At 44.3% G+C, this 22,727-nt stretch overlaps 1 protein-coding gene across 1 annotated transcript in view; it reads left to right on the top strand.

Moving 5' to 3' along the window:
- Window positions 1-22,727, top strand: part of NRK (Nik related kinase) — a 103,702-nt gene that overhangs the window by 43,202 nt on the left and 37,773 nt on the right. The window contains exons 5-15 of the mRNA XM_059824379.1: window positions 359-469; window positions 2,295-2,385; window positions 4,487-4,617; window positions 7,473-7,527; window positions 9,724-9,802; window positions 10,506-10,681; window positions 12,453-12,525; window positions 12,939-13,134; window positions 14,003-14,167; window positions 14,935-15,096; window positions 17,115-17,267. Of these exons, the coding sequence (XP_059680362.1) occupies window positions 359-469; window positions 2,295-2,385; window positions 4,487-4,617; window positions 7,473-7,527; window positions 9,724-9,802; window positions 10,506-10,681; window positions 12,453-12,525; window positions 12,939-13,134; window positions 14,003-14,167; window positions 14,935-15,096; window positions 17,115-17,267 (1,392 nt within the window). The remainder of the gene's footprint in view (window positions 1-358; window positions 470-2,294; window positions 2,386-4,486; window positions 4,618-7,472; window positions 7,528-9,723; window positions 9,803-10,505; window positions 10,682-12,452; window positions 12,526-12,938; window positions 13,135-14,002; window positions 14,168-14,934; window positions 15,097-17,114; window positions 17,268-22,727) is intronic.

The raw sequence follows: 22,727 nt of genomic DNA, 5'->3' as shown, positions 1-22,727 counted from the left end.
CTTTTTTTTTTGTTGCAAGATTTTTGAAGCTCTGCAGCAAAATGAGAAATTTCAAGTTTTGAAAAAATTCCCATGTTTTTCAGTACTATTAGCTCTTGTTTTTCTGATTTTGTAGTTTCTTAAAAAAAGAAAAAAGTATCCATAATCTGCAATAGGAGGGGAGCACTACTGAGGTTTTTTATTTATTCAGCAATGTGTGTGGTTCAGGAAATGAGATTTTATGTCACTTAGCATCCGGGAAGGTCGTGTGTAGTTTGCCACACCTTGATTGCGGTGGAGTGGGTGTTTGCATATGGTATCTCTGCTGGCACCCTGCTTAGGGCTGTGGTAAAGGTGTATTGCGTTTGTCTTCCTGCAGTTGGTGATGGAGTACTGTGGTGCGGGCTCTGTCACTGACCTGGTAAAGAAGACAAAAGGGAACTGTTTCAAGGAAGATTGGATTGCGTACATCTGCAGAGAGGTTCTCAGGGTGAGTGGTGCCAACAGAGCTTTGTGGCTCATTTGCAACAAAAAAGCCTTTCCAAGCCTTTGGTCGCTAACATAGGTCGCTAATGAGTGTTATTGTTTCAAGGTTTTGATCTGTGGGGCTCATGGGCTGTGGTCCTTGAGTTCAGAAGAGCCAAAAGAGCCAGCATGATGCCTGCTTGACATCCCATATTATTGTAGTTAATCCCATTTTCTGTATGAAGAACAGAAAATTCCTGTTTCCTATGGCAAATAGGCATCTTCTGAAAGTCCAGATTCTGGGCATCTAGAAAAGTAAATAAATTTTCTGTTTTCGTTAAGTCTGTCCTCCACATCAGAAGATCTTACTGCTCATTGCTTCAGCTGTTCATGCTGTGTAGGATCTTTCCGTTCATAATTCGTTTACCTGCACACACTCAGGGGCCTCTTTTCCGCACTATTAGAAGCAATGTTGATTAAACAGCATTCCAAAATCTTAAAGGTGGCCCTGCTGGGGGCCAAGACAATTCTTGAGGCTATATTTCATTCTATGCAGGCTTAGGGCTTGCTTTTTTTTTTTTTTTCTTTTTTGTTCCTGGAAAGTACAGAGGATAAACCAATTCCCAAGTGTAATCTAGTGAACCAGCCTCGAAAAAAAAAGTTGGAACCTGTCATTCTAAATTCAAAACCCATTACAGAGTTACTGATCTGTCTTCCTTGTAATGGAGTTTTACTTCTTTTCTAAATAATGGTGAGATAAATGTGTATTCTGGGAGCTGGAATTCAAATGGCATATCAAAGTAATGCTTGAATAGGGGTAAATCCTTGCATCTGGAGCAGAGGAGTTGAGAAGCATGCTCAGTAGAGAACACTGGCCGTCTTACAAGGATTTGGCATTAGACTGCAAATTGTAATAACTATAGCTGGAGAGCGTGGGGAGAGCTCCTCTGCAAAAAAAAGAAAAAAATCTTAATGTTCTGGTCAGTTTGTTCTTCATTAGTGTGGCTGTAATATCTCTATTAAAGCAATTGATGTTAAAACATTTGGTTTACGCTCGTGCAACTGAAATCCATAACAGCATGCCAGTGTAAAACAAGAGATTGGATTTAATCATGCTTGTTTCAAAACAGAGTGGCCCAGTTGCATGTGGACTGACAAGGTTTCCTTCTGGAAAATTTAGAAGCTGGGTGGATGCTGTATTTGAAGTCATTAATATTACAGAGGCTAAGCATTTTGAGTGAAGTGTCCCCTGGCTTACCCTAATGTATTATTTCAGTGTGTTCCTTTATATCTATGCTAGTTTAGCCATGGACAATTTTGGAACGAAGGTGGAGACAGAATATTGCAAACATTAGCTGAATGAAAACAATATTTGCTGCATTCAAAAAGAGGTCTGACATGGTATTTTGAACTTTCTGTGGTCCATTTACCATTGAAGACAGTTTTGCTGAATGCAGAATTTAAGCCACTGTGGCCAGCCAGCTGCTGTCTCTGGTCCTCACACAGAGCATTCTGCATTGCTCTTTCCCTCTTTTGTTTGCTTTTAACACATAATATAAGAAGGCATCCCTTGATTCGGAGACAGAAGTTTAAAATACTGCTACCTTGTTCTCTTTACACTTGACGTCAGAGATGCACCACTACTGTCAGGCCTGTGGGTAAAGAAGACAATAAAACTTGTGGTGCTGTCCTCTCTCCCCCCCAAAACTGGGGTCTTCATGTTGCAAATAACATCTAAAGGACTTTCCGTATGAATAAAGTCTGAGAAGGGTAAAAGTCTAAAAAGGCAACAATGCTATGCTCACGATAATGATAGGAAGAAAGAATAAGGAGGTCTGGTTTTCTTTTAGGGCTTAGCACATCTTCATGCTCACCATGTTATCCATCGAGATATTAAGGGACAGAACGTTCTTCTCACAGAAAACGCAGAAGTAAAACTGGGTAAGTTTCCTTAAATGTGTGCTAGAAACCTGTTCGTAAAAATTTAAGATTTCCATCTTGTCTCGGGAAGACCCTTCGGTAACCTAAGAGCAACAAATATGTCAAGTAGCTTTAATGCTTGTGTTTCTAAGGTGTCTGTCATGTAGAAAGAGCTGAAAATGTGACATGTTCTGCAAGGATGTCACTCACAGCCTGTGGGGAATACAGCTACTTCTGGGCAGTCAAACACAGAACCTGTCTAGTAAGTCACAGCACCATCAGGCCTTCACAGCAGATCCTGGCATGCAAAGACTTCCAAAATAAAAAAGTTGGGGGAAATAAATTATGCTAATCCATTTCTGTAAGGGAAGCGGTCTTAGAGATTTTCATAAATCTGACAGTAGGTGAAATTACTCATGTGTAAGTGTTACCACTGAAGAGTAGCTCTTACTAATAGTCATCCCTCAAAAATGTCGGAGTGTTTACTTACTTCCTTTTCTAGCTGTGACATATCAGTGTTGACAACTTCTGACTTCCTAAGACTAAACTCAAATACATTTCTCTCTTGAGGAGAGGATGTCTCTCATGTTTTGGGAAGACATCACAGAGAACGCATGGCAATGATTTAAAGGAGCAGTCTCTTATTTGGGATAATCTCTCTTAAAGGAGAGCAGTTCTCTTATTTGGGATGATCTTTATGCTCCCTCTCTCTTAAATTGAAAGAACTCACTGTAGAGTTGGAGAACAAAAATAATAAATATGGCCTGTGGGTGTGGGGTAGGATGTTTGGCTGGACCAAGTTAAAATAAGTACTTTAAATCTCATTATAGTTTAACCTTATGGCAAAATCCTGGCTTCACTGAAGTCAAAGGGATTTTTGCTGTTGTATTAAATGAAGGCAGGATTTTGCTTGTAGTCTCTAAAAGACACGTACTAGTTTTCAACTGTTCCCTCTTAAAACTGGCAAGATGGGGAGTTTGTGTGTGTTTATGGTCTTGTATAGTTACTAGTACCACCATTTTTCACATGGTTGACAAGAAAGTCAAACTTTTCTAACTCTGGGTAAAGATGAAACAGATTTACTAAGTACAACAATTAAAAAAGAAAAAAGTTTCCAGAGAGATTTAGCTTGTGTGTCTTAAGGGAGCTAGAAACCCAAGAGGTCCTCAGTCCAGTTCCGTTCCACTTCAGTGGAAGTGTGCACACTTCCCATCAGAAGCACAGAGCGCATGACGATCCCAAAGGTCAGGTCCAACTTATTGTTGGAGAAGGTTTGCTAAACAGTACAAATGATTGTGGTTTGCAGGTGATGTGCAATGAGGTAACATAAGGGAGAAAATCTGCTCCTTGATGGTAACCATAGGGCTGTCTCCTTTCAGTCCTTTCTTTTCCTTGTTACTGTCTTCTCTGTGAGTAGCCCTCAAGTGCTATGCCCAGTGGATCCAATTAGTGTATCTTAGAGGTTTGTTCAAAGAAAAATACAATCACATAATTATTGGTTGTATGGGCCCTTCTTCATATCTGAACAAAACCATTTTGCTCTACAATACTGATGAAAGTAACACCCTTTTCAGCACAAGGAGGACCACGTGATTCTCTCATTATAATGAGTCGAAGATCAGAATAAACTAGCATACTCTCCAGCTTGTTCTAAGATAGTGTATGTATGTAGGGAAGGAGTTATTCCAAACACCTCAAAATGAAGTAATTTGATAGTTCTTTCCAGCTTTAACAAATGGCCTTATTAGACACATCCAAATTTGCCCTGTCCGTAGATACTATTTTTCCTTTCAGATACTAGTTAAAGTTCTCAAGTCCTACCCAACGTAGCGTTTAGATTAAGCATCAATTATTCTGTAATGTCTTCCTAGAGCAATTCCTGTCTGCTGTAACCTGCTTGGCAGATTTAGCAGGCTGTTTGTTTGATCCTTCTCGCAAAAAGAAAAAAAAAAAGGCAGTTAAATTTCAACTATTGGAGAAGATGTACTGGAGGAACTCAGATTTGGTATGCGTTGTAGCCCAAAGGTTTGATATTCTAAACAATATGAAAGTAACCAAGCAAACATCCTGCCACGTGGATACAACTCTTTATTAATTTCTTTACCTCTGCTTGGCTTTTCAGTGGATTTTGGCGTAAGCGCTCAACTGGATAGGACTATTGGGAGAAGAAACACTTTTATTGGCACACCATATTGGATGGCGCCTGAGGTCATTGCTTGCGAGGAGAACCCAGACTCTACCTATGATTACAGAGTAAGTGTTACAACTCCGCATAAGGTAGCAAAACATGCAGGTTATTGCTGAAATCCTGCTCAAGTACTGCATTTGAAAAGTTCAAAATTCCCTCCTTTTAAACTGCAGTAATGTTGTAACTGTACAAATAGAAGTATTTGTAATACGTGGGTGGTGGCTCTTTTTAAGAGTGGAGTTTCATTATGAATATTTTTTTGTGAATTGTTAATACATGAAATACACTTTCATGAACTTCTATGCAAAAAATTAGTGATATATGGAGCTTGCAGGTCAGGATAGAAAAGAAAGGAAGAGGGAAATTTGGAAGGAATATTTGAAGTAGTGTAATACTAATATGACAAGTTACTGCTCTGCTCTGCGATACAGCTGATTTACTCTGTACTCAGCTGTGAACCGTGAGATAATTGGCAATAATTAGTATCACTTCACTCATTTATGAGCATGTGACTGCAACAGGTTTCCCATCCCAGAATGATTTCTAGTCATTCACAGGGTGGCTGAGGTGAGAAGGCACAGAATTTCATGTATTTCAGTTTGTGCCCATTGCCTCTTGTCCTGTCACTGGGCACCACTCAGAAGTCTGGCTTGGTCTTCTTTATTCCCCTCCCATCAGGAATTTGTACACATGTACGAGATCTCCCTGAGCCTTCCCTTCTCCAGGCCGAACAGTTCCAGCTTTCTCAGCCCAGAGCCTCCCAGCTCCAATCCCTTAAACATCTTTGTGGCCCTTTGCTGCACCCACTCCAATACGTCCATGACTTTCTTATACTGGGGAGCCCGAGAACAGCTGTCAAGCACTTTTTCTTTTCCTCCTAACTCTTATAATATGCTGATGCTGTTCCAAAGAGACTTACAAAGCTTATTCTTTCTTCTCTGGCCTGTTTCCAGCAGTGTTGTCATTTGTCTGTCTACACTTGTCATGCAGGATGTTTTCCAGTGTTGGCTTTCTGAGCAGCCATCTTCTGAGTGACCTTCTGGTCACTCTCTTGATTCAGGTGCTCTCTTGGTTGCTTCGTTGCACCTCTCATTCTAATTGTGGCTTCAGAAATATTTATTAGAAGAACCTGTTATGGCTTCCATTTTCTAGTGATTCAGAGGCTGTGATTCTCCCTTGTAGAGACCTTCTGTGCTGCACTGGCAGAGTGGTGTCACGTTGTGTGAGTGTCAGTCATGACCAAAGAATGTTCTTGGATTTTATTTTATTTTTCATACCATGTAAATCTTCTACTGAAACCTCAAGAAATTAATCTCTTGTCTTCGTTCCCTGTCCCCAGTCGATTTTCTTTTCAGAATGTGTACTTTTCAGAAGATAGAAGCGTTAGGAACGTGCACCCCTCGTTCTTGAGGTTTCTTTGCTTTCAGCAATAATCACAGTTCATCTGCATGCATTTATGTCTGCTTCTGAATAGATTTTGCAGATGGTAGTTTAAAACTGATCAACGGAGGGGTTTGGAAGCACTTGTGCAAACAGTGCTATGGCTAAGAAGGTAGCATGGGACTGGACTTTTCTACAGAGATTTATAGCTGATATGATGAGCAAGTAGCAGGAAGCCACTCTGTAACTTCTTGCTGTTCCAGCTCTGATATTAAAAAAAATAAATTGTAATGAATGAGTAAAAATATATACACATAAATATGTATATATACACACTGACGTTACAAACACTGCTGTCACCCTCCCTTTCACCTGTCTGAAACTCCAAACCAAAATTCTTTGCAGCCTGATTGTTTCTCCCATTGTCCCCAAAACCTGCGGTACTACCCCAGGAGACTTTTCTAATTTTCAGTCATTTACTTAATAACAAGTCAGGATCGTGATTCTATTAAATTCCCACCAGTTTTGTTGTCAAATCCCTCCACAAACCATGATGCGAACTGTATTCCAGCTTGTGTAAGGCAGTTCAGAGGAGCTGGACTGAGAAGGCTGTGTTGAGAAAGTCAAATTTAGTTAAGGGTGCCAGGCTGGGTATGAGCTGCTATTCTTGTAATAGTACATTGCTTCTAACCTTTGAAGGTTTGTCTTCTGTCACTCCCTTTGTAAAAGATAGTTTTAGAGAAGCTCTGCAAGTTGGTTTGGTCACGTGCCTCTCATTTGGCTACGTTTAGACACAAAAAATAGTAAAATGATGCACATGATTAATCAGGTGGAAACCTGTGAAGTTTTTACAGTCACCGGTAGCGTTTCTGATTTACCTTCCATGATCAAAACCTGGCCCTTAGCATCCAGATAAGCTGATAAAAGGCAACTCCACTCAAAGTCAACTGAGCTGAACATACGCTGCAGCGTAAATCTGACTGTGTGATGTGCTGTCCTTTCATGTGCCCAAAAACATGTGCCTGGAGACTTTGTAGACAGAAAAAGCCAGACCCCAAGGCCTGACTATAATTTCTGTTCCATCAGTGTAGAAACTCAGCAATGACTGCTCCGAAGTAAGCATTAAGACCAAGAATTTTTACGGCCAGGAGCAGGGGGGTGAGGCACTGCTGTGTCTCGCTGCCTCGTGAAAACAGTTTAAAAGATTTAAGACATATATTTAAACAGTGCATGCTGTATTCTGGCTCTTGTTTTCTGAATGCAGAAGGTCTGCATTTTGGGGCTGGCTGCTTAAATGATGAATCAGCTGTTCAGAGTTGCATGGGAAATGGGAAGCTTCTGGCTATTAGCGCATTTCCTAAAAGCTCAGTAGGGAATGGGAGGGAGCAGAATGTATGTCACTCCAACTAAAACAACCCAGTCCAGGAGAAATCTAGGGAAACTGTAAAACAAAAAAAAACCCCAAAACCCGAAAGAAAACAAACAAACAAACAAGATTGAATGCTGGAAGTTGCAATGTGCGATGTTTCTTTTCCTGCAGAGTGACTTATGGTCTCTGGGAATCACTGCTATTGAAATGGCCGAAGGAGCTCCTCGTAAGTGATTTGGTATAAAGGTGGGGGCGTCTATGCTTTGTGAACACGTTCTCTGTTAAAATAACTCATGCTTGGCTAATGCACAGATGTACAAAATTCTGGTTCTGGCTGTATGTTTAAAAATAATCTGTGACTTCTTCTCATTTGGGGTCTTTTCTCTTCCTTTTAGACTCTTTAAGTCTATATATGGATTCCTTGCCTTCATTTCCTAAGGAAACAAATTTTTCATAGAGCTCTTGTTAGCATCACTTTGTTGATCACTGCCTGTGGGTACAGCTAAGCAGAAGAGATTGACACGTTAGCAGAAAAAATTGACAAGAGTGGCTTTGCTTTTAGGTCACTAAAAAAAAATACATGGCAGTGGGAGAAGCTAGGCCTAAAGGTTATATTTTTATTCTGGGACTGACTCAATTCTTACAGAGTTTGGGTTGAATACTGTATTTGCTCATGTAATGGCTTCAGTCCATAACCACGTTCTCAACCTGACAGCAGATTGCCGTAGTTTACAGCCTGTCCTCGCCTGCCAGCTCTCCCCCTCGCTCCTCCGGTTAGCCCCTCGCAGCCCTTGGGCAGGGATCGGCGGCTGCAGCACGGATGCAGAATCCTCGTGCGTTTTTCTTTCCACGGAGGACTGGTTGCTTTGCCCCAGCGCCCGCGAAGCAGCTGTGATGTGATGGGGTATCCGGTCACCGCTGAGAGCACAGGAGATGAAATAAATCATGCTCTGGCCTGAGCTTGAGAGCACGTAGGCTGTGTTTTTAAAAAACACACTTGGCTCTTCTCCCGTCAGACTTGGTTTTTAGCAGCGCTCAGGAGCCAGCTGGAGTTCGGGAGCACTTTCAGACACTGTGCTTTAGCCTAGCTGAAGTCCGGAGACACGAGTCCATGGGGAGTTTTCTTTGAGAGAGACTTTATAGCTTTGCATGCTAATTCCTTATGTATTCGATGTTTTCACTAGTTTTGGCAGGGAAATGCTATGGATTATATTCTGTTGCATTGTGGTTTGTTTACTATAGTACAACAGTGTCTGGAACCCATAGCTAGAAAACAGACTTCTTCTGCCCCCCATCCCCACTGTATCACGCGCTATTGAAAATACAAAGGAAAAAGTCAAAACCAGAACCCAGATCTGAGAAACGATGGCAGCTGGATGCAGGCAGAGAAATTAATAAAAGGCAGTGAAGGCTTTATCAGACCACAGTCTTCTCACCTTTACTAGTTCTGTAACGCTGTAAGTCCATTCCTGTTAAGAGAATCACTGCTGAGCACCTGTGTATCATAAGAAATCAGCCTCCATATAGTTCCTATCAGTGGTCATTCAGTAGCTCTGTTTTGTGAAGGAAGACCTCTGACCCTCAATATTTCTCCGTGACAGATGGAGAGCATACTCGTAATTCCATACAAAATGCCTGGGACAGATGAGATGTGACGGTATTTACTTTCTGCAGAGTTCTTTGTAGCTTCAACTTTCCACAACAGTAACACTAAAGAGAAGTACATTGGGCTGGAGAGAAACCAGCGTCTGAATGCATGGGTAGAATCTGTTGCAGATTGTCTAATAACGGTGCTCACACTCCTGAAACATAGAATAGATGAAATGTGTGCTTAGTCATTACACTCTGTGCCAGTGATGCAGTTTATGAGCTCTCTGCTTCACATCAGGTTTTCTTCATCCTGCATTTTCTCTTATGCCACGAACGAGTTAGCTAAGAGTTTGGTTAAAATTTAGCTTATCATTTATCTGAACCATAAGCCAGACATAATAAACTAGATAAGTATTTCAAGCCCAACTTTAACTTCTGTTTACGCAAAAACACCCTTTGGCGTATTAGAAAGGGGAGCCTTTTTTCTGTCCTTCTGAAGCCTTACATACAAAAAATACGAAGAAAGTTGTACTTGTCCCTGCCACGCAGCCTTCCTTTTAAATCTCTTTTAACTGGCAATAACAGCATATTGTCATGAAGGATTTCTGTGTACTCAGAGACTTTATTTCTCAGCTGTAGTGTGAATTTCGTTGTCTAATAGTGCGGTTCTGTGGCGGATGCTGTGCTGTTGGAAGCGGGAGTGTTTGTGGAGGACTGCTCCTCTCTGTCGGGAGAACCAGGCTTCTGGCCCGGCTGGGTCAGCGTGGTCAGGCTGTGGGAGGGACGCAGGCGGGGACGTGCACCCTTCAATAGCTTGTGGTTTCCTTTGCAGCCCTGTGTGACATGCACCCCATGAGAGCGCTCTTCCTCATCCCCCGGAACCCGCCCCCAAAGTTGAAATCCAGAAAATGGTAAAAAGACGTGTAGAAACTGTATTTTTGCTGCATTGGGCTTAGGAGGATTTTTGAGCTCTCTTGTCCGGAGGCAATGATCTTGTTAAATCCTACAGTGACCTATGAGATCTTTCCTAGGCTGTTCCTAGCGCTGGGTTAAGCCGCAGGTGCAGCTGTAATTTACCTTTGGGAAGCAACACCTTTCTTTTGAACTCTGCCTAAACCGCGGCAGTCACCGCAGTTGCTAAAGTTTAGCGTGGGTGGCTGAAATGGCAGCATGGGCAAGGCTTAGGTGGGCTCCTTGGGGTCAGTGCTTTGTCAGAAGACTGCATGGACATTGTGGGGCTAATGGCAGCCACTGTGGCCTACAGAGAATTAGTTTGTCTTTTAAATGAAGTGTGTAAAGAAAATCTTCACCATATCAAAATGGTAAGGGCATTTTGGAAAGAGTTGCGTTGGCCAGATTGTGGTTTTGTTGATCTGAATGTAAATTCAGGGTAACTCCGCTGAGAGGGCGGTCAGGGTGGAGTTCCCCGTCATTGGCCCTCAGCGCTGTGCTGGTCTCGGGAGGCACACTGGTGGCAAAACTCAAATTGTCTCACGCAGTTTCAGTGCAAAAGGAAACCTCGCAAAGTTAGTGCTTTCCATCACTCAGGGGTAGTGCTTGGCGCACAAAGTGAAAAGGATTATTGTTTTCCTCCACTTCTCTTATCTTTTTCAGGTCAAAGAAATTCCTAAACTTTGTTGAAAGCTGCCTTGTAAAAAATTATTTGCATCGTCCATCCACTGAAACCTTGCTTAAGCATTCTTTCATCCGAGACATGCAGAATGAACGGCAAGTGCGCATCATGCTGAAAGACCACCTGGACAGGACCAGGAAGAAAAAAGGAGAAAAGGGTAACGTGGCAAAAACAAAATAAAAGGCACTGCAGAGAGCAGGTCCTCTTCCAATTTTGGCAGCAGAGTACAAGGCAGATGCAAGTGAAATATTAGAACCAGGAAAACTGGGAGAAAGTGTTGTCCTTGACAGCGGTGGGGCCATTTTGAAGATCTCTTTGCCAAAGCCCAGGTCCTTAACAGTGTTCAAGTGCTAAAGTCTTTGGAGCCTGACTGACCGTGATTCACTGAGAGCAACCCTAATGCTAACGTGAGCAAGGAGTCTAAGTAAAGTCTAAGTCCCTACTTTCTTGAGTATCTAAGTAGTACTCAACGGGCGTTTCCTAGTCTCTTAGTTCATCTGTCTGTCCTCAATCCATTTAATTTACCTGTTGCATCTCCATATAATTTTAGCTTGCAACTTCTTTGTGGGCAGAAGTGCTCTTCAAGCGTTCTGCAGTGGAGTGCACAAAAGAGACCTCGAGAAGGCCTCCAAGCTCCAGCAAAACACAGATGGGTGTAATGAATCATCTACTTCACAGGGCGGCTGAAGAAAAAGAGAGAATCTGAGTTTGTTCCAAATGCTAGCCTTACTCTTCAGAGCAAAACCTGGAAGTAGCAGTGCTGGAGTGGGAATACTTGTGTAAATGCCTGTGCACAGCAGACCAAGGGCTGTGCAGAGAGGAGAGCCGTAGCCTCTTGACCACCAATTTTCCCTGCCCTCTCTTCCCTCTTCCTCTTCTGTGTATTTTATACTGGCAAGGGCACTGTGAAGATCAGCGACTGTGAGGGCAAACTCAGAAAGCACTATACAGTTGGAAAGTGACTACTAAATTCCCAGTATTGATTTGACAACAGGAATATTTGTGCCTAAAATGAAATTGCTGTTGCAATGTAGGTTTACTGATTCCAACAGTAGTTGCAAATTCTGCCACCTCTTTCAGCTCTGAGTCTCAAAGCGCATTCGAATGGAAAGATAGCGAGTTAGAGTTTCTCACAAATGCCCTTGGGGGGGCGGGGGGAAAATGCAATGATAACAGTCACTTCTTGATCGATAGTTATATTTTGACCTGAAAAGTGCTATTTTTAATCAAAGCTCCCCTGAAAGGGAGACTATACACTTCAAAATAGTGACTTCAAAAAAAATGAAGTCCCGCTTTAATATGCCATATAGCAGCAATGCAGAGTAGGACTAGTTTGAAATTATCCCTTAAAAGCTGCCTTCATGTTAGTCTTGAAGAGAACTTTAAAAGCGTGGGTCAGCTTCTTCTGCACCACTGTGCTTAAACTAGCATTAATTTATTATCCCTGTTTCTTTTTTTAATTATTCACTTTAATACAAAAGGAAACGTGGGTTTACTGAAGGCCTCGGCTTAGCCATACAACAGGTATACAATAGCAGAGAAGGGCAGTACAAGTCTTCTATGTCCTATCTCAATTTCTTTCTGAAGAACCCCTCTGCTGGTGTTGTTACGGGGGTTGGATTCTCTGTGGGTTTAGCCTAATTTATTTCAGATGATGGAAATAGGTTAGTTTTGCAAAACCAATACAGTCAGTCAAGGGAAAAGGTGCGAGCGTGTAAAGGGGCTGCCCTGAAACATTATCTGAACTAGATTTTGAATTGTGTACGTGGATATCTTAACTCCCCTCAGCCTCCCAGTGCAACCTGTGGCTTTTAAATTCCTGCTGAGCTACATGTAGTTCAGGTTGAGTGCTCAGAAACAAAGTTCAAGATCGTATCTTAAATAACAGCATCCTCCACTGGGGTTTGTTTATTGTTCTCTTTTTTTAGAAGAAACGGACTATGATTACAGTGGAAGTGAGGAGGAAGATGATGAGCTGAATGAAGATGAAGGAGAACCAAGGTTAATTTTATTACTGGCATAGAAAATTTGACTGCCCAAGCTGTTCTCGTTGAAGGCAGCCCTCCTCAAGCAGAATGGCTTTCTTAACTTGCTCTGAATCCTTTATCTCCTGTATCCCCTCTGGTAGCTTTAACTGTTTTGTAGCTGTCGAATGTAACTGCTGAGTGTAAGATGTCTGTAACAGGCTGCTGCTTAGTTCCCCTGCGGTAGGGAGGAAACTCTCAAATGAAGGACCCAATAATCAGCTTCAGGCTGTTTTGTAGCACAGTAAGTGCAGATGCATAGTCAACATGCTGGAGATTTATCGGAACATCTTAATTTGCTAACACAGGACAACAAGCAATTCCCAATGCACCTTGTATTGGCTCTTTAATGTTATGTTTAGTCATGTAGAAACCTCCCCTTTGTTTCAGCTCCATAGTTAATCTCCCGGGGGAGTCAACTCTCCGCCGTGAATTTCTGAGGCTGCAGCAGGAGAACAAAAACCGTTCTGACCCTCATCGCCAGCAGCAGCAGCTGAAGGACCAGGAGAAATACAAGAAGCAGCTGCTGACAGAGCGGCAGAAACGGATCGAGCAGCAGAAAGAGCAGAGGAGGAGGCTGGAGGATGTAGGGACTCGCTTGTATCGTTGTTCCATGTCTCATCGCAAATAAAAAATGTGCATGTAGAGAGTAGGCTTTGAAAGGCAAGAAGGCTGTGTTAAATTGTCAGCACAACCTGGATTGTAGTCTTTAGCCTTGGGAGAACTGTGTCACTTTTGAACGCAATGATCTTAAATGGGCTCTGTCCTTTTCCTGCCGACAACCTGCTCTGAGCTTTGGGAGCGGAAAAGCCAAGGGCATTTGGCTTGAGTTTGTTTGGCAGTGGAAGCCCAGGCCGATGGGATGAGAGATCCCGATTTCTTTCTCATGTGCATTGCCCAATTCAGAGTCCGTCTGTCTGATCCAGAGTCCTGGCCCTGCTTCTGTTTAAGATGTTACAAAATAGCTGCTGCCTTTTCAGCTGTCTGACACGCTGTGGTGTTGGAGGCATTGCTAAATCACCAACGTGTCTCTTATCATGAGCATCTGACGAAATTCAAGCATTGTGCAAACACTCCGGAGCTGGCATTTGTGAAGCATAGTGCTGCTCCAGCAAAACGGGGGGACTCTGGAAAAAACCTTCCTTCGCAAAATGACGGGAAGACATTTGTCATTAGATTAGCTGCCGGCCGTCTCAGAGATCTCGCAAGCCTGCTTAAATAAATGGCAAATCTGCCCTCGGCTGCGAAAAGGGCAAAGGTTTCACTTCAAGTTTGGCAGTCATTGTGGTGGCAGCTTGCGGCTGTCTGCTTCTGCTGCGCGGTGTATCGGGTATCCCCTGTTAGCGACTGCATAGTGGGAAATGGGCCTTGTGATTAATGAACACTGACATAAGTAATTGGTGGGTACAAAAGTAAAGTAAAATAAGCGGTGTTATTCCCTGGCTATCTTCCAGCATCAGAGGCGAGAGCAGGAGCTACGAAGGCAGCAGGAGTGTGAGCAGAGGTGGCCAGAGGCTAAGGCCGTTCAGAGGAAAGAGGAGAGATGTAAAGAAGACAAAAGGGCTGTGGAAGATGAACGGTTCATAGTAGATGGACAGAGGAAATCGGAAAAGAAGCAGGTATGAAAAGAGTGTTTACTGTCAGCAATTCACAGCTCCCTGTTCCTGTAGCTGATGTCTTTCTCAGTTCCCTGAGGATGTTCCCATCCTCTGAGTCACAGGCCAGAGAGGGACTTTTTTTAATGCATTTACTGCCTCTTGTTCTCAGATTCAGCCTTCTTCCGAGTTAACTTACGTGTTACTGAGTCATCCTCCTTATCTACAGCAATGACACTGCCTCTCCCACTTCTGTCTCTGATGTTTCTCCATGCTGAAATGGTCTTCAGTCACTTCAATCTGATTTAAAATATCTTTACCCTGAAGGCTTCCAGCATCAGCTCAAGCTAAGCTTAAATCTCCAGTCTCCAGTTTCTGTTCGGGTTGTAAGCAGGACCGCTTCTTTTCCACAAATAAAAATGGAGCAGAGGTTAATTTTAACACTGAAGTCTCATTGTCAAGTCTGGTACCTTGGCCACAATGTTTTTCTAACGTTTCAGCAGCAAACTGATTTGTAATCAAATGGAAGCATGGAGTGTTTGATTAAAGCCCTCTGGTTTTAGGAAAAGTAAAAAGAAAAAAATATTATTTTCTGATGCGCTGTCTCAAAAGCCAAATACAGAATGTTTGGGGTCACTTTATGCTTCCTTTTGCTCAGGGTTGTGGCTCTTCTGTCAGCCCTGCTGGAATTGTGCTGGCTTTGTTCTTTGAAAAGCCAGTAGCTCCAGTGGTCAACTTGGTAGTCCTCCAAGGCATTGTTTTCTCTGAGGTTCATCACTCTTTGCTTTCAGAAGGTGGAAGATGTGCAGCACAACAGGAAGATGCATCGAACTCTCCCCAAAGATCAGACACAGCTGCTGTCTCTCCAGCATGACCACAAGCAGAAGAAGAAGGAGCCTTCCAAGAGTTCAAATTCAGCAGTGCATCCTCCATCAAGCAGCACAAGCAAAGAGGTACCGTCTTGGCCAATGTAGCATTTTGGTGCTTTGCAGTTTATGATGCTGTGGTAATGCTGAAGCAGAGAACAGACTGATCTTTAAACCTAAATCTGGAGCTTGACCTGTCTCTTACTACAGACTTATGCTACAGCAAAGCCTTTGGTTTCCATTAATGTGGAGGATAAGGGAAAGGAAAGGTTGCTCTGTCACTTCTACTTGAGTTCAGAGACAATGTTTTACAAAATTACTTATTTAATCTCAGAACTTCTTGGAAGTCACAGGTCCTCCTACTAAAATCATAATTAGTGGTACAGGGTTGCATTTTTTGGTTGAAGTTTGAGACTTAGGAATTATGTCAGCAGTCATAATTGTTCACAACAATTTAAAAATGCCTTGAAGTTTTGACTGTTTCTAACAGTGATAACTCAGTGAATTTGTTTTTGTTGATCTTGATCTTTCCCAGTTTACTAGCCAAAGAGATGCTAGTTTCTCTGTTGGGAGAGATCTACCCAGGGATAGAGATAGCCTACTCAAGAGCAAGTTTCTTTGCTTACTTTTTAGGGCTCAGTGGCATTTGCAAGACCAATTATTGATATACAAAAACTCTCCAGACTTCCTGTTGCATTGAGGCATTAAAAACAAACAAACAAACAAATAACCCTAAAGCCCTCCGAAGGCTCGAGTTTAATGTTTGGGGCCACAGAACCCTTTCTTGGGAGTTCTTCATCTTTGCCATTGCACTCATCCTGTCGTAGGCAGGTCAGGGCAGGTTCCCCCTGGTGTGTGCAGATGTGAGCTCACTGTGCTGTATCTGGTCCCATCGGCACCGGCACGAATGAGCTGAGAGGCAAGGACTCCTAGCTCGGGCTTGGCACTGCACTGGTTCAGTGCCTGGATAGGGGCTGGTGTCAGTTCTGGGAGCCCAAAGTGCTGGCTGCATGAGTTTGCATCTGGATCATAATATATTGCATGCAAGCACCCTTTTGACACAGAGGTGGTAGGTAAATTATCATATCTACCTTAGTGAAACCACTTAATTTTTACATTTTCCTTCCTGCTTATGGTAAAATTTGCCTTTCATTATTAGGAGTTGCAAGAAATGAAAACCTGGCCCCAAGAGCAGTATAATGATTGAGTTCACTGAGGCTAGAATTTCATGGCATTTGGCTGTGGGTGCTTGTTTTAATAAGTTGGGGTGGTTTTGGTGTTACTTTTTTCCCCTGTCGAGATCTGTGAGACTAAGTGGAATAATTTTCCATCTCCTCAGCAGTTTCCTAGGCTGTGTTAAGAATATGCTTACCTCCCTGACGTAGGCACAAACATCCAGATACAGTGAGAGATACCATTAAGAATGCCCACCCAGACACAGATAACTGAGTGTTTTTATGGCATTAATCTCTAGTTTACTGTGTAGAGCTGTTCCTAGGCTGCTGAATTGGAGGGTGCGCTAAAGATTTACACTAGAGAATGGGAATTAGTCATGTTGAACGAAACTGGAAAGAGCAGTGAGGTCAGAACCATAGGATAAAGATATTTGTAATGAGCAATGCCCTCAGGAAATAAAAGGACCTTTATTCCTTCTAGATCACGTTGCTCAGTCTTTTCCATAGTGACAGTAACAGACCAAAAGATAGAGTGTTAAAAGTGTTTTAAAGTAGAAAGCAACACACAGTAATGTCAACGTTGTAGAAAGGGGTAATAAATGCACAGCAAAATAGGCTGCATGTTGTCAAAGATAAGTAAATACAGACAGATGATTCCTTCCAGCTAAAATCCCAGCCTGCAGCAAATGGGATAGCCTAGAACACAGCAGATGGCAACTCAGGCCCTTTTCCTTGCTGCAGTTTGGAAACTTGATGGAAAAGGAAGAGTTGTAAATGAAAAGGCAATAATGGTTCGTGTCGTGCCAGGGCTGACCTCTCCCCAATGGGGAGGTCCATCAGAGTCGATGCGCACTGTGCTGCTGTTGGAGAACATCCAGGCTGCAAAGCCTGAGGCTCAGTGCAACATGCTGCTGCTTTTCTTCTTCTCAGGCCGAGGACCGAAAAAAGAAAAGTGACAGCATCCAGCCTTCCCTTCAGTGGCCAGCGGTGCTGGGGCACGAAGCCACGCCACACGTCCGGATGGGGTCTGGCAGCAGTTCCAGCCCGTGCACCCCCGCACCACAGAGAGCCATGTTAGTACAGGTACGGTGCTGCTGCCCCAGGTCGGGAGGAGAAAGCATGGGTGGTTCCTAAGCAGAACAGCGCATCGGAAACCTGATTCTCTTCGCCTCTGGCACAAATGACTGAGACCTGTGCAAACCAGCTCAGAGGTTTTTAGTGCCACCCCGTGCTGCTAAGTTCTACGCGGCATTATACTTAGGCACTGCAGATCAGAGTTAGATAACAGTTATTTTTATATACTTGATGCCTGATTGTTGATTCCATGGTATTACTCTTGGATGTTTCACAGAAAGCCTGAATGACTGCTCTGTTGCAGTCCCTGGATGATGTATTATATGGTGCCATAAATATATGTGGCACTCTACAAAACAAGTCCAAAGCCAGAATTTTTATCCCTGAAGACCATATACACAAGGAAGATTGTTAGTGATCTTATGAAATAATCTAGAAGTATATGGAGATGCAGTAAGGACCAATGCAGAGTCAGATTTTGCCTGTGGATAGAGCCCAGAAGGTCTGTGACTTGAAAAATTTCAGTATTAGAGGTAGAAGTGGTACATACAGTGAAAGCACTCTGATAAAGTTCTGCATTGGAATCCTTCTCTCAAAACATTTTAGCTCCTGCTATTTCTACCAGTTCTGGGTGAGATGATTCAGGGTTCTCACAGTGTGCCCAAAAAGTCTGCTTCCTTTCAACGTCCTACCCTTCCACAGTGTATGAAATGAGTAGCTTAGACTGCAGTTACTTTTTTCTCCAGTCTCTTGTGAAGGGACTGTAAACATGTGTGAGCAAAAGAAAAACAAAACAGCAAGTAGAAATGGAATAAACTGCTGTAAGTGTGAGCCCAGCTCATTTAAGGTGGAAATCTCCACTTGCTTTGAAAACATGCAGTGGCAGGAATAATCTTATTGCCTTTACAGTTCCCCACAGCACTTCATTTGTGCGTTCATTCATCCCCTCAACAAGGATATACAATCACAGGGTGTGTTTTATTCTCGACAGCTCTCAGTTTGTGCTGGACTCCTGGGTGGATGGATGTACAGCTTCTGATCCATCTCTCCAATTGCTTCTGTGGGATTTAGCTGGTAGTACCCATGGCGGAGTGGCATTCGGATCAAGCTTAGGCATTGTTTGTGTGCTGCTGTGGCATCTTGTGGCCTTTTTTCCTTGTGTTTTGGATCTTGGAGTCAAAAGGGGAAGGTCAGACTGCAGAGGAGGGTGGGTTGTTTCAGCTCAGCTGCTTTCAGAGCATGTTGTGCTGCCTCACTGCTGAGCCCTAGCAGCAGGGTGGGCCCGTGTAATTCTTTGAGGCTACCTGTGATCATGGGTTATTGCTATGAGGTAAGGTTGTGTTATCCCAAGCTTTTCTTAAGTTCATTGCTGGCCACTGAAATCTTGCTTGGCATGAGCTTCTGGTGAATGTCCTGTGTGGAAGACCATAGAATCGCGGAATGGTTTGAGTTGGAAGGGACCTTTAAAGATCATGTAGTCCAAGCCCCCTGCAATGAGCAGGGATGTCTTCAACTAGATCAGGTTGCTCAGAGCCCCGTCCAACCTGACCTTGAACGTTTCCAGGGATGGGGCATCCACAACTTCTCTGGGCAACCTGTTCCAGCGTTTCACCACCCTCATCGTAAAAAACGTCTTCCTTATATCTAGTCTGAATCTACCCTCTTTTAGTTTAAAACCATTACCCATTGTCCTATCGCTACAGGCCCTGTTAAAAAAGTCTGTCCCCATCGTTCTTATAAGCCCCCTTTAGGTATTGAAAGGCAGCAATAAGGTCTCTCCGAAGCCTCCTCTTCTCCAGGCTGAACAACCCCAACTCTCTCAGCCTGTCCTCAGAGGAGAGATGTTCCATCCCTCTGACTGTTTTTATGGCCCTCCTCTGACCTGCTCCACCAGGTCCATGTCCTTCGTGTGCTGAGGACCCCAGAGCTGAACGCAGTACTCCAGGTGGGGTCTCGCCAGAGCGGAGTAGAGGGGCAGAATCACCTCCCTCAACCTGCTGGTCACGCTTCTTTTGATGCAGCTCAGGATACGGTTGGCTTTCTGGACTGCAAGCACACGTTGCCGGCTCATGTCCAGCTTTTCATCCACCAGTACTCCCAAGTCCTTCTCTGCAGGGCTGCTCTCAATCCCTTCATCCCCCAGCCTGTATTGATACCAGGGGTTGCCCGACCTGTGTGCAGGACCTTGCACTTGGCCTAGTTGAACTTCATGAGGTTCACATGGGTCCACTTCTCAAGCTTGTCCAGGTCCCTCTGAATGGCATCACGTCCCTCAGGCACGTCAACCACACCACTCAGCTTGATGTTGACTGCAAACTTGCTGAGGGTGCACTCGATCCCACTGTCTACGTCATTGATGAAGATACTAAACGGTACTGGTCCCAATACTGACCCCTGCGAGACACCATTCATCGCTGATCTCCATCCAGACATTGAGCCATTGACCACTACTCTCTGGATGCGACCATCCAGCCAATTCCTCATCCACCAAATAGTCCACCCATCAAATCCATATCTCTCCAATTTAGAGAGAAGGATGTTATGGGGGACCATGTCAAAGGTCTTACAGAAGTCCAGGTAGATGACATCTATAGCTTTTCCCTTGTCCACTGATGTAGTCACTCCATCATAGAAGGCCACTAGGTTGGTCAGGCAAGACTTGTCCTTGGTGAAGCCATGCTGGCTATCTCAAATCACCTTCCTGTCCTCCATGTGCCTTAACGTAGCTTCTTAGGAGGATCTGTTCCATGATCTTCCCAGGCACAGAGATGATGCTGACGGGTTGGTAGTTCCCAGGGTCCTCCTTTCTACCCTTTTTAAAAACTGGTGCAATGTTTCCCTTTTTCCAGTCACTGGGGACTTCACCTGACTTCCATGAGTTTTCAAATATCATGGAGAGTGGCTTGGCAACTACATCAGCCAATTTCCTCAGGACTCTGGGGTGCATCTTGTCAGGTCCCATAGACTTACGTATGTTCAGGTTCCTCAGGTGGTCTTGAACCTGATCTCTTACAATGAGAGGGACTTTGCTCCCCCAGTCCCCATCTTGCGGTCCATCCACTTGAGAAGTGTGGGAAGAAAGGTTGCCAGTGAAGACTAAGGCAAAAAATTCATTGAGTACCTCAGCCTTCTCCTTGTCTGTTGTTACCAGTTTGCCAGTCACGCTCATCATGGGGGGGTATGCTTTCTTTGACCTTCCTTTCCTGGCTGACATACCTACAGAAGCCCTTCTTATTATTCTTTGTGTCCCTTGCCAAGCTCAGCTCCAGCTGTGCCTTGGCCTTTCTGACCCATCCCTACACAACCGGGCAATGTCCCTATACTTTTCCCAGGATACCTGTCCCTGTTTCCATTGCCTGTGTGTTTCCTTCTTGTTGCTCTTTAGTTTGACCAGCAGGTCTTGACTCATCCATGCCAGTCTCTTGCCTTCCTTTCCTGATTTCTTACACCTGGGGATCGAGAGCTCTTGTGCTCTATGGAAAGCATCCTTAAAGGTCTGCCAGCTCTGTTCTGCTCCCTTGTCCCCGAGGGCAGTTTCCCAGGGGTCCCACTGACTAACTCCTTGAACAGCTAGCAGTTTGCTTTCCTAAAATTCAGGGTCCTGACTTTACTCTTTGCCTGACCCATATCCCTCAGGACTTCAAACTCCACCAGTGCGTGATCACTGCAGCCCAGGCTGCCTCCAGTCTTGAATTCAGCAATTACCTCACTTGTGTTGGTGACTGTCAGGTCCAGTATCGCATCCCCTCTGGTAGGGCTGTTACCTGGCCTAAGAAGCTATACTCAATGCACTCCAGGAGTCTCCTGGATTGCCTACAGCTTGCTGTGCTACTTTTGCAGCAGCTTTCGGGGTGGTTGAAGTCCCCCAGTGGGATGTGGGTAGTGCCTTAAAAAGCAAGATGTAGAAGTGCCTTAAAAGTCGTGCCCTCGTTAGCAGCTCCATACACTGTCCATGACAAGCTCAGCGTGTCCTGAGTCAGCCCTCCTCATAGCACCGTTCTCGTGCTCTGCCTTTTTCTCAGGCTCTGCTTCGCAAAGCGCTCCATAGCTCCTCCTTCCCCAAGAGCCAGGGTCCTCGCAGATCAGGCTTCCTCGCTCAGCTCTCCCCTATCCTTCTGCTTCTCTTTATGCCCTGGAGCGAGTCTGTGGAGGCAGGTAATAGTTGGCTGTTAGCATCTTTAAGTCAAAGCTTCTCTGCCTTTCCTGTTCAGGTTGCTGTTTGGTGATGATGGAAAAATCACCACAGACAGCTATTGGGAGAGGAAGGGCCCCGAAAGAACGAAGCAACGAAGCTGGTGAGGGGTCTGGAGCACAAGTCTGATGAGGACTGGCTGAGGGAACTGGGGTTGTTCAGTCTGGAGAAGAGGAGGCTGAGGGGAGACCTCATCGCTCTCTACCATTACCTGAAATGGGGTTGCAGAGAGGTGGGTGTTGGTCTCTTCTCCCATGTAACTAGCGATAGAACGAGAGGAAATGGCCTCAAGTTGCACCAGGGGAGGTTCAGGCTGGATATTAGGAAAAATTTCTTTACTGAGAGAGTGGTGAGACACTGGAATAAGCTGCCCAGGGAGGTGGTGGATTCACCATCCCTGGAGGTGTTCAGAAAACATGTAGACGTGGCACTTCAAGACATGGTTTAGTGGGCATGGTGGGGTTGGATTGGTGGTTGGACTTGATGATCTTGCAGGTCTTTTCCAACCTTAATGATTCTGTGATTCTGTGATTAGGTTTCACCTGATAGCTTTTACCTGGGAAAATATTTGTGTATCTTCTCACATGCTTTTTTCCAGGGCATGTTTGTCATTTAAAGTCCCGAGTATTGTAAGTGGGCTGAGCTGATGGCCTGGCTCGTAGCATCAAATCACTGGAGAGCTGGTGCAGGGTCTACAAGAAGGATGTTTGTATCTTAGCCTTGAGTAGAGGCTGGCAGCTTCCTTGAGGCAAATATTTCAGCCCTGCAATAGAAGCAGGAGAGTCCATAGTTTATTGCAGGGCATTTGGGATTCTGCAGGAGCACAGTGGCTGTACAGAGGATAGTCCTGCCCTGTTGAAATGCCACTCCTGGGATGAAAGGAGCTATGTTCTAGGCTTGCTATATCACCTAGGACAAGTCACTTCATTCCTTTGCACCCTGTTTGGTGCTTCTCTGTTTGGTAGTACCTCTCCCAGCTGCCGAGGGGAGTGGTGAGGAATGAAGCAGTATTCACCAACCTCTTTCACGTTCCTTGATGGAAACTACACTATAAAAATTCTATGCTGCTTAAAGTGATGGTGTTGCTTAAGGATAACAGCAGCAAGTGATGCACAGTTGTTACCGTGTGATTTCAGTCCCTGCTGGTAGCTGCCCTGTCACCCCCTCCCAAGTCAGTGCTCCAGCTGATAGAGACCGTGCGGACAGGGAGAAGCCGATCTGTACCTGCTGTGTTAGCACGGAGACCAGATGAATTTCAGTGGGTGCTTTATAAATCG

This window comes from Gavia stellata, chromosome 14 (genome assembly GCF_030936135.1).
Source record: "Gavia stellata isolate bGavSte3 chromosome 14, bGavSte3.hap2, whole genome shotgun sequence".
Classification (NCBI taxonomy): Eukaryota; Metazoa; Chordata; class Aves; order Gaviiformes; family Gaviidae; genus Gavia; species Gavia stellata.
The sequence above is the reverse complement of the archived record's forward strand: the minus strand, read 5'-3'. Positions and strand labels throughout refer to the sequence as shown.